General features: G+C 32.6%; 1 protein-coding gene across 5 annotated transcripts in view; it reads left to right on the top strand.

Annotated features, from left to right (window-relative positions):
• Positions 1-12,609, top strand: part of ELP4 (elongator acetyltransferase complex subunit 4) — a 280,207-nt gene that overhangs the window by 75,409 nt on the left and 192,189 nt on the right. For all 5 annotated transcript variants that reach the window (XM_089309947.1, XM_051825657.3, XM_051825667.3 and 2 more), the window contains exons 4-5: positions 1,153-1,281; positions 10,514-10,653. In XM_089309947.1, the coding sequence (XP_089166073.1) occupies positions 1,153-1,281; positions 10,514-10,653 (269 nt within the window). The remainder of the gene's footprint in view (positions 1-1,152; positions 1,282-10,513; positions 10,654-12,609) is intronic.

The following is a 12,609-nucleotide window of genomic DNA, read 5'->3' as shown; positions in this document are numbered from 1 at the left end:
TTAATTATATTCTATGTTAAATATTGCCTAATATTAACATATAAAATATATAGTTGTATGTAATACATTAGATGATTATTTGACTAACTTCACATTATCTAAAATTTTATTAGATGCTTAATATGTGTCTGCATTTTGCACTTTTAATTTTTTTATTCTTTACCACAATACATTGACATGAATATTATTATCTCCATTCAGAGTGCTCTGACAGGTAACTCAGACATACAGTTAACTGGTACAAAGTCTAGATTTGTACCAAAACATTCTAGCTTCTGGATTCAAGCTAGTAACTTATTAATTCACACAATAGCAAGTATAAGTAAATTTGATCCTGAAAAGAAAAATTGCATGAGTTTTATTTATAGTGTAGCACAAGTTTATGTTTACTAACTCAGTGTCCCACATTATCTTTATGATTCTAGCCGATAATTTTTTTTTAAAATTACATGTGCTTCCTTCTTCAGGAAACTTTCATTCTTCTTCCTTGAATTTCTATATAGTTCCTCTTAACAAAAATGTTTTCTGTGTTATTTGTAATCACTCATTCGGTCACCTTCTAAAATTAATAAATTGGAGTTAGATGTCTCTTCATTTAATCAGAGATTTAAAATTTTATTTTCATTTTTGAAAAAGAGGCACGAGCTTGCAGGTGCAAAACTAACATTCGACATGGGCAAAATAAATGTCCTATTTTTAGTTCTTAATTCACTCATTATTTCGGTGAATGATTTTTTTGAATTCTACAATTATAAACCAGTAAAAAGGTTGCTCACAAGCTTTATTTTTACCTTTATTTTAACATAACAATAATTATATGTAATTTGTAAGTGCTAATTCTAGATTTTTCTGTAAGTGTATAAAATGAACATAGCTTCTTGTTGGGATAGCAGTTGATTTTTCCAAATGTAAAAATTTGAGTATCTTTTTAAAATCCTAGGCCATTGCTAAAAAAATTAAACTTTATACTTGATATTATACTCTTCTATTCTGTTTTAGAATGCCTGTTTTATCATGATTTTATGCTTAAGGCAATTTTAAGAATCTCTCTTCAATACATTAGCAATTTCTAGTGTTGCTAATATTATGATTTTTAAAAATTGTTATTATTTTACCACTGATGCTCAATAATCTATCATTCTGTTTTCTTAGGAACTTCCTGCACCATTACTGGATGACAGCTGTAAAAAAGAATTTGATGAAGATGTTTGTAATAAAAAACCAGAATCTGATATTAAGATGAAAATAGCATGGCGTTACCAGTTATCACCTAAGATGGAGGCAAGTCAAATACAAACTATTTCCAAACTTTACACCTGCCTTCGTTTTTATTTTATAGACTCTCTTCTGTTATTCTTTCAGTGCAATACAGTGGATATTTGTTTATTTAAAAAACTAGGTTTTTCATTTGTGTAGTGTTTTATACTCCACAAGATTACATACATTGACAGATAAAATTATGGTAAATTGCTTCTTTATGAAAACAAATGGTTTCATTTCTTCCATAATCTCCATGTAGAATTCTCAGTTCTAGAGTAGCAAAACCAGAGTAAGTCAACTAATAAAGAAATCCATTCCCCTCCAATGTGATTAATTATAAATATTCAATATATGTGGTGCTTCAGTGGAATACCAGCTTTTATTCCCACATATTTCCAAGTACTAAGTTTTCAAAATCAGCTGTCTGGTAACCGCTCCTATCCTGATTAGACTAAGATACATGAAATGAAGGGAAAATTCCTGAGAAGTCAAAACAGTTGGCAGTGCAGCTCTCCAGAATAAGTGATAGAGATTAAAGCAGGAAGAGCAATGAGAAACCTAATGGCACAAAACTTGATGTTTGCATGTGGCAGATTCATTTAAGTGACTGAGCTTAATGTTGACTATTGTGAAAAGAGTCTCTGTTGTACTTTTTATACTGATATGGACTCAGTCAATAATAAAGTCTTGTTACATTTAGCCTTTTGTGAAGACAGTGTCCCAATACGGTTTTGAAAGTACAACTTTTGGATTATAGTGGCTTTTCCCCCCATAACCTCCCTCCCACTTACAACCATCCCATCTCCCACTCCCTCTCCCATCCCATTCTTCATCAAGATCCATTTTCAATTATCTTTATATACAGAAGATCAACTTAGTATATAGTAAGTAAATATTTCAACAGTTTGCATCCACACAGATACACAAAGTATAAAAACTCATATCATCTGAAAAGAGGGAGTGTTCGACTTCTTCCTTCCCAATTTGTATCCCTTTAATTTATTTTTCTTGCCTAATGGCTCCTGCTAAACTTCCAGTACTATGTTGAATAGCAGTGGTGAGAGTGGGTATCCTTGTCTGGTACCAGATCTCAGTGGAAATGCTTCCAACTTTTTCCCTTCAGTATGATGCTGCCTGTGTGTTTTTCATAAATTGCCTAGATTGTGTTGAGGAATGTTCCTTCTATACCCAATTTGCTTAGCGTTTTCATCATGAAAGGGTGTTATATTTTATCAAATGCTTTCTCTGCATCTATTGGGATAATCATATGGTTTTTTCTTTTGCAGTTTGTTTATGTGGTGTATCACATTAATTGATTTGCAAACATTGAACCATCCCTGCATGCCAGGGATAAATCCCACTTGATCTAGGTGGATGATCTTTCTGATGTGTTGTTGAATTCTATTGGCCAGAATTTTATTGAGGATTTTTGTGTCTATGTTCATCAGGGAAATTGGTCTGTAATTCTCTTTCTCTGTTGCATCTTTTTCAGGCTTAGGAATTAAGGTGATGCTGGCTTCATAGAAAGAAATTGGGAGGATTCCCTCTATTTCAGTGGTTTCCATTTGCATCCATTTTGTAGCAAAAGATAAGATCTCATTCTATTTTATGGCTGAGAGGTTTCCATTGTGTATATACAGCATATTTTCTTTATATAGTATTAGTTGATGGACATCTGAGTTGATTATGTTTCTTAGCTATTATGAATTGGACTGCAATAAATATGAGGGTACAGATAACTCTTTCGTATGCTGATTTCATTTCCTTTGGATAAATTCCCAGGAGTGGGATGGCTGATCAGTATGGTAGATCTATTTTCAGATTTCTGAGCAATCTCCATACTGTCTTCCTTAATGGTTGTATTAGTTTACATTCCCAGCAATTGTGTATTTGGGTACCTTTTTCCCACATATCCTTGCCAGTATTTATAATTTTTTTTTTTTTTTTGCATTTCATTATTTATTTAGATGTTTAAGCTCTCGCACTAAGTTTTTACAAGCTGGTGAACGCTGACAAATTATTCTCCCACAGAACTATAACCACACATTCCCAGACAGTAGAAATATATGGTTGAACTAACATTAATACACATCACCATTTTATCAATTACATAATAAAACAAATTATCAAGTATTCAAATATTAAGTTACACAGCTCAAAAGGCATATAAAATATTAGATGTCTGCTCAATTCATTAGCAGAAACCCACTTTTTTTTGCAAGAGGTTGGGAAGGAAAAAAAAAATCACACTTCAAACAAAAATAAGTTGGTAAACAACTTTTGATAAGTATGGAAAAAATTACAAGAATTTCAGAAATTTTATGATTAAGAATTTTAAGCTACAATAACAAAGCATCTCTACCTCTTAAAAAAATATTTACTAAATTAAAGAGCATATTCTACATGTTATGCACAAGACAAAGGCAACATTTTACTAAAAATATTTAATAGCCCCCTCCCATTCTTTTCTCAGGCCCTCCCTGTTAAGCTGCACCTCAGAGTGCAAACGTTAAATTAACTGTAAGGCTTTTTTTGTCTGAAGACATTAAAGACATGTGCTTCTGTACAACGTAGATTTTTCAAAATGGAGGTTTTATATTAACAGCAAAAGATTTATAGAAACATTAAATAATCATAAGACTTGGTAAAAAAAAAAAAGAAATCAATGGTTAAGCAAACCTGATGTATACTGGTATGAATGTGGGAGATGTAAACATAAAGTGAGCAGGCAAATAACCATTTATAATTTTTTTTTATTTTTGGGTGATAGCCATTATAATTGGTGTGAGGTGTGGGTTTTATTTGCATTTTCCTGATGGATAGTGATCCTGACCATTTTTTCCTGTGTCTGTTGGCCATGTGTATTTCATCCTTTGAATAATTCCTGTTCAGGCCCTTTGCCCATTTCTTAACTGGATTGTTTATTTTGGTGTTGTTAAGTTTCTTGAATTCTTTACATATCTTAGATATTAATCCTTTATCAGTTGCATAGTTTGCAAATGTTCTCTCCTATTGCTTCTTCACATTGTTGAGTGCTTCCTTTGCAGTGAAGAAGCTTCTTGGCTTGATGTAATCACATTTGTCTATTTCTGCTTTGAGTGCCTGTGCTTCAGGGGTCTTTTCCAAGAAGACTTTGCCTATCCCATGTCTTTCAGAGATTCCTCGATGTTTTGATCTGGAAATTTAATGCTATTAGGTCATAAGTTTAGATGCTTAATCCACTCTGAGTTGATTTTTGTATAAGTTGTAAGGTAGGGGTCTTATTTTATACTTTTACATGCATAGATACAATTTTTCAAGCACCATTTGTTAAAGAGACTTTCCCTTCTCCAGGGATTGCTTGTCAAAGATTTGTTGGTTGTAGCTGCATGGATTCATTTCTGGAGTGTATACTCCATTTTTGTTCCATTGCTCTACATGTCTATTCTTGTGTCAGCACCAAGCTGTTTTCATTATAATGACTGTCTGTGATATGTCTTAAATTCTGGTATTTGATGCCTCCAACTTTGTTTTTGTTTTTTGATATTACTTTAGGGTCTTTTTTGTTTCGATATCAATTTTGGCATTTTTTTTCTAGATTTGAGAAGAATGTATTTTGATTGGAATCTCATTGAATCTGTAAATTACTTTGGATAGTGTGGACATTCTGATGCTTTTAATTCTTCCAATGCACAAACATGGAAGATTTTGCTGATTCTTTATGTGTCTTTCTATTTCTCTCTCTTTTTTAAAAAAAGATTTATTTGAAAGTCAGAGTTACACAGAGAGGGAAGGAGAGGCAGAGAGAGGGAGAGGTCCACTGGTTCACTCCCCAAATGGCCGCAAGGGCAAAGCTTCACCGATCCGAAGCTAGAATCCAGGAGCTTCTTCTGGATCTCCCACATGTATGCAAGGCACAAGGACCTGGGCCATCTTCTACTGCTTTCCTAAGCCATGGCAGAGAGCTGGATCAGAAGTAGAGCAGCCAAGACTTGAACCAGAGCCCATATCAGCTGCCGGCACTGCAGGCAACAGCGCTGGCCCCCTCTATTTCTCTCTTCAGTATTTTGTAATTTTCATCATAGAGGTCTTTTACCTCCGTGGTTAAATTTATTACAAGGTATTTAAAATTTTCTGTAGCTCTTGTTAATGGGACTGATCTTACAAGTTCTTTCTCAGCTATGCACTGTTTGTGTATACAAATGCTCTTGATTTTTATGTTTTGATTTTATATCCTGAATCTTTACCAAACTCTCTTATGAGTTCCAGTAGTCTCCTGTTGTAGTCTTTCGGTTCACCGCTATATAAGATCATGTGATCTTTGAACTGGGATGATTTGACTTCCTCCTACTTTCCAATTTGTATCTCTTTGACTTCTTTTTCTTCCCTAATGGCTTTGACTGAAACTTCCAGAAGTATATTGAATAGCATTTTCCCATTTTTTTCAGATCCCTGCTGAAGTATTGCTTTATCAAGATGACTTTATTGTCATTCTATATAAAATAGACCTATTCCTCATCTCTGTCATCTCTTTTCAGCTTTATTTTTCTTCAGCACATCTAAAAACTATTAAAGCCAGCAGGTAAAATACATATTAGCATGTATATATATAATTACTTCTCATCTGTATTTCTTCCTAATAGAATATAAACTCAGCAAGAGAAAGAACTTCGTTTTATTTTGCTGGCATATAGTGAGTGCTCAACAGTTATTTCTTAGATGCATGAATGTAATAAAAAACATGTTAAACTGAGTTAAGTTATATTCATATAAATAAGAGCCTATTTTGAATTTACAGTCATTGGTCAAACTTTAAGTTGACTTGTATTTGCAAGTGAGTTGTCAATTTTATGAAGCAGAATCATCCTCTAACTTCACTGCTTTTCTTTGAAGTGTCACTAGCATGTGTATTTCCTTGTTTTGTCAGTTTTATATGTGATGACTTGCCAAGATTGATAGTCTTTGGTGATTAGTCATCACCATCTACTTTATAAATCTAGGTCTTACTTCGCCATAACTAGGCTAAAACATTAAAACAAACAAAAAGATGGGTTTTCTGAGTTTATCTTGAGACAAAGTTCAGTTAACACTATTACGGCTTAGGAGTAAACATGTTGTCCAAAACTCGGTATATTGGTTTTCAGAGGTAACATTTAATATGGGTTGTACCTCCATGCTAAGAGTGTAGTCATATTTCCATTTAGAGAATGCAAAAACGGATATGAATCATTCACCTTAACCAACACCCATAGCTTAATAAAACATAAAGCATTATTTATTCCAGTTCTACAAATGTATTGTTTTCAAAAGCATCCCGTTCGTTCACCATGTTTTATTCTCTCCTCAGGATAGAAAAGCCCTTTTCTTCTCTGTGTAGTCATCAATCCCTCGTCCTTCCTCATTCCACAAACTGCTAGCCTTCAGTATGTTCTGAGACTTAATTTCTTCAATATTATAGAGCTCTACTATCATGGGCTACAATGGCTCCAGCAATTCCTGACAGTATGTTAGATCTTTATTATGTAAGATTATGTCAAGAAGTTTGTGGAAAAATGAAATTAAAAGATAAATTTATTTTCATGCCAAGAATCTTGAGAATCAAGCATCGTCTTTCATAATGTGCATGTTTTCTGAACTTTTTGAAGTACCATGATGTTTAATTCTCTTTACTCTTTGGCTTTCCTCTTTCATTCTTCAGCCACAACAGAGGTATGTTAGATGTACGCATGTGGATGACCAACAAGAGACTTTTTTTTTTCACTAAGTCATCGTAATTACAAAGGACAGTAATGGATCTTCTGATTCTCTGGTGAATCATGGCACAATAACAATAATAGCATTTATATTTTATTTCAAAATGTACAAAGTATTTGTTGCCAGTATTGCCTTAGATTCCCAAAGCAGTCTAATGAGATAATTATTAGCTCTAGTTTCTGACGATGGAACTGGGGCTCAATATGGTTTGGTAACTGGATTCTTGCATTCTGTTATGCAGAGTTGAGAAACAAGAATTGATAACTGTAGTAAGAAAATGTCTTATGTAGACTATTTGTGGTACAGCTTTTCTCTGAAAGTTTTGTTTCTTTCTAACAAACTGGAGATAATGTATGGTATCATTTTTGTTTTGTTTTGTTTTCCTCTTGTGCCCCATGAGAATTTGTTTTCTTTTAGCATTGAAAATTTTTACCAAACTATTCCATTTTATTTCTTCTACAGACAACAAAGTTAAAAATTAGTTCATGAATGTAAAATAGAAATTGTTATAATTTAGAACTAAAATAATGTAGTTCCACAAAACTAAACTGACTAGTTATTGATGATACTTTGGTATTTTTCAATGCATCTGTATTTATGGAGTTGATGACAGTTTTATGGGTAATCATTATTATGCTTTCAGCATTTTGTTTTCATTTTAAAGAAAATATTTAAGTCTTTGTTTTATAATTATAGGCCTCAAAAGATGTGTTTCAAAAATTTGATTTTCTATTAACACCATGCATTGGATAGAAAAAAAACTTGCAAAATACTTTCCTGTGAGAATATATTTGCTTTTTTTTTAAATGTGGAGTCGTTCATCAATGATAAAATTTTCCTTTCCATCTTGTAATATTTTGATTGTCATATCTAATCTTAATTTCTAGATAAATTAATAATTGTAAAAAGAAAAAACTTCCAATTTTATTTTTACATTTTAACGAATATTTGTGTTCCATATGTAAACTGTCACAGCATGAAATCAATTTTCTGCCTTGATTCCTCCCAAATCTGAGATTTCTGTCACATTAATATTGTAATTAGAAACATTAATAGAGACGGCAACTTAAAAAGCATACTTTGCTTCTTGGCAATTTAGCATATTTCTCTGAGTGCATGGGACTTCAAGAACCTTCAGTCCACTAATAAATTTATTAACTCAAACTTAAAAGAAGTGAAAAGTCTCTCTTTCTTTCTCTCTCCCCATGGTCGGTCTGCTAAAATAGATTATTCATGCTTATTTGATTCAGGTAGGCTTTTGCAAGCTTCCCTACTAGGCCTGGGAATGTGGTACATTGAGGCCTTTTCAGAGGCTTCTGACATAGACCAAGCTTTTATTGCATGGTGTTTTATTATAGCCAAATCCTAGTCTCCACCCAGTTTGTAGGCACTCTGCTTATTCTTTTGAATCAGGAAAGGTTATCACCTACCTTAATCCATGCAGCAGCATGGATTAAGGACACCAGTGTGCCCCAGGATTCTCAAAGAGGATCCTGGAAACTTCTGGTTTCTTCTTTTTTGCAGTCTTTACTAAATTCTATTGGGCCTTAGGGGGATTTGCATCTGAAATGAGCAGCCTGGTGTTTTTCTCAATGAAGACATCAGATCAAAGTTCAGTTAGTCAAGGCCTTTCTAAAACATTAACGCAGCTTGGACTTACACAATAAAAAGATGAGCTCTAGCAGAAATTGCAGTAAAAACATTCTGAACTATAATCCGGATAAAGAATAGATTATAGGCCAAAGAACAGACCTTGTTTAAATTGCTTTAGACTAATAACTTCACATTTAAAAACTTTATACCCTATTTTTAGGAAACATATTTTAATGTACTATAATGCATATATCAATAAATTTTCTTAGTAAATGGACGTTATGTTTTGGGAACCACAATTTTGTATATATTGAATTGAAATGAATACATTATAACAAACTTAAATTTCTTTCATTAATGATAATAAGTAGTACCTTATGGAGGGATAAATAGTCCTTTTATTTAGAAAATGAATGTTAAACACCTAGACTGCATCTAAGCAAAATGTTTCTTTTAGAATTAAAAAAAATTTTATTCCATGTTACTGTATAAATTGTGTATATGCATATAATTTAAGAAGCCATTGCAGTCTTAAATATGTGTCTCATATCAAAATTTAAAAGTTGTCATTTAATAAATATAAAAACTTACTGTTTAGAATCTTCAATTTTTGCAGAGATCTTTTTGTTGACTGTTCTGTAACTTGTCTGTTTTGTAGTATTCATGACAGTGGAAATTATAAGATTAAATCAGAGTTTTACTAGAAGCTATTGCCAGATGCAAATTGTTAACAGTTTAACTTTGGAAGAGGTGTATATATGTTACTTTTTAAAAAAATTTTATTAATTTTATATATTTCTAGGTGCTAAATTGATGAAATCAGTCTAGAGTTCATTCAAAGCAGTGTAATAATTATGTTATACTAGTAGCCTTTTACTATCCTGTGTAAATAAATTCAGTGTTTACAGTTAATAGAGTTTCTTATGAGAAAAAGTATTGGAGAAATCAGTGGATTAAAGATGAATTATCAGTGAGCAAATGATTATAGCAAGTTGTGGTGGATGTAGCTTATACACATTCTTCCTCTTTATCCTGTGCCTTGTCCTTGTCTGGAGTGTGTAACATTTATTTATGCAATAAGCTTACTTTTAAGATTTTAAGAAATATTGAATAAGGCCAGCACCGCGGCTCACTAGGTTAATCCTCCGCCTACAGCGTCAGCACTCTGGGTTCTAATCCCTGTTGGGGCACCAGTTCTGTCCTGGTTGCTCCTCTTCCAGTCCAGCTTTCTGCATGGGTCGGGAAGGCAATGGAGGATGGCCCAAGTGCTTGGGCCCTGCACCGGCATGGAAGACCAGGAGGAAGCACCTGGCTCCTGGCTTCAGATTGGCGCAGCGCGCTGGCCATGGCAGCCATTTGTGGGGTGAACCAACGGAAGGAAGACCCTTCTCTCTGTCTCTCTCTCTCTCTCTCACTGTCTAACTCTGCCTGTCCAAAAAAAAAAAAATATTGAATATATATACATTATCATATAAGAATTTAATTTAAAAATTATATTCTGTTTAGTATAATTGAATATCTGGTTTCTTTTGGGCCTCTCACCAATGAATTAATTTGACTTGATTTGTATTTAGTCATAGTGATTTTAATTAATCATGAATTAGGTATACTAAATTTCAAACGTGGGAAAGTATACAGTACAGTAAAAGAAATTAAAATGTGTTTGCATTTATATCAAACTTACAGGAATGAAGATACATGAAAAGTGGAATGCTTGATTTTCAATTATATTTAGTTTAAAATAATGAATGTATATTTCTAAGCAATTTAGTGGGCATATATGTGTTACATATGTATATATATGATATATAATAATCCTTATTAACATCAAAATATATAAATATATCATTGTTTTACTGGATTTAAGACAAATGAATTATAACTTTAAAACCTAATTTCATTAACAACCAATATGGGTTTTTCTTAGGTTGGACCAGTGACATCTTCAAGATTTGGTCACTATTATGATGTATCAAAAAGGATACCACGAGAACTAATTGAGACTTCAAAATGGCATGGATTTTTTCTTCCAGAAAAAATGTCTTCAGCTGATAAAGTAGAATGCTGGTAAGTTCATGACCCATTTAATAGCAAATTCTCATTTCAAAGGTTAATAGAAATCACTTTTTACCTTATTTTTTATAAAGAATGCATTTCTTAGGATATATTTCCTAATAATGTTAATTTTCTGTTTAATATATAATCTTAATTATATATGTGTTTCATAATATTTCATTACGTGTTTTTTTTTTTTTAATCTGTAACTGTTGGACCCACTATTACTGTAATTTGCAACCTGAGAAGTCTGGGTACCAGACTGGTTCCAATATCTGTTGGTCTTGTTTTTAAATGTGGAACAGTTCATCAGACTCTGTCAGCCCAAAATGCAAATAAATACTCATTTCTAACCATAGCAATGAAAATGACATAAAGTAATGCTGCAAGTTTAAGTTTTACTATCAAGTATTAAAAGTACCCAACTTGTTTAAACTGCTAGTAACTTAAAGAATAAAATAAACTCTGGGTTCAAGTACATAGTTCTTCCTTCTGATTCTTAAATTCAGTGACAGTATCCTTACGTAAAAAGTTATAGGTAGAGGTTAGGGCAAATACCATCTGCCCTACTTTAATCATTAATTTTTTCCTGACTTTGAATGACTATATTGATTATGCTACACACATACATATCACATTCAAATTTTGGAAATAGGCCAAAATAACCTTTCTATAATTTCTCAAATAGTAAGTTATAGAATCCAGATTCAAAGTCGTTCTACAAGAGTAGGTTTTAGCCTAATTGTTAAGATGCCTGTGTCACTCATTAGTATCTAGTTTCCACTCCTGATTCCAGCATCCTGCTAATGCAGACCCTGGGAGGCAGCAATGATGGCTCAAGCAATTGAGTTCATTTAATTATATCATTCTACTAACTTGCGAGATCTGGACTGAATTCCCTGATCCCTGGCTTCTGCCCAGCCCAACCTCAGCTACTGTGAGCATTTGGGGAGTAATCCAGAGACTGAGAGTGTATCTACCTGCCCTTTCCCAAATAAGGATGCAAAGTCAGTTTTATCTCACTCAAAAATCTGTTGTAGAAATGTCAAACTACCTCCATTCGTGGAGTGCTTAGGGAAAAAAATGTAAAGTATTCATTTAAGTATGATATAATTAAATGAAAAAGAATTTTATGTTTTCATAATTTGAAGAAATCTTAAAGATGAAACTTTTTATGCCTAAAAGTACAAAATTTTGGTTCATTCATTCAACAATGAAGGAAATCAACATTAGTCAGGCAATGTTCCAGGTGTTTGTCCTTCCATCTCATTTAATTTTCTCAACTCTTAAGAGTATGAAAGAAGTATTTTATAGGAAATGTGAAGTCAGAGTTGCAATGTAACTTTCCCATTGTTGCAGAGCCTGAGTGACTGCGCTAATACTCAAAGCCAAGTTTCCAAAACCTCTGCTCTTTTTTCTATACCATGCTGCCTTCATTACCTGGAGGTAAATGTACAGCCTACCAAGCTAGGTTCAGAAAAATTCTACCTTGATCAGCTATGAGGATATGGTCAAACAGTCTTTGAAATATGTATTTTCTTTGCACAGAATAGGAAAATTTATAGATTTTAATTATCAAAGCACTATATCATTTCATAGTAGCTAACTGATAATTCATTTATTTCATATTAAACTTAAATGCTTAATTAAATGTAATTAAACTTTAAACATGTAATTAAATTAATTTTGAAAATGAGTGCTTTAGCATGTGAGATTTATTTTAATTTATGAGATGTGTATGCTCATTTCACTAAAATGAACTTTACTGGTTCATTTATAAAACAATAAAGCTAAGCCTTACAGTTGTCTGTTCTTTTCCTGTAATTAAAACTAAAGGATATAGTTGTGTCCCACATTTTATGTAAAGATATAATATGTAATTTTATAATTTCTAAAGGCACTGTGAAAATATGTAAAGGTTTTTTTAACGGTAAGAAAAACTAAAGGTCATTTGAAATTTGCAGTAAT

Source organism: Oryctolagus cuniculus, chromosome 1 (genome assembly GCF_051225735.1).
Source record: "Oryctolagus cuniculus isolate XC-2025 breed Fujian yellow rabbit chromosome 1, ASM5122573v1, whole genome shotgun sequence".
NCBI lineage: Eukaryota > Metazoa > Chordata > Mammalia > Lagomorpha > Leporidae > Oryctolagus > Oryctolagus cuniculus.
This window is presented reverse-complemented; position numbering and strand designations above follow the sequence as displayed.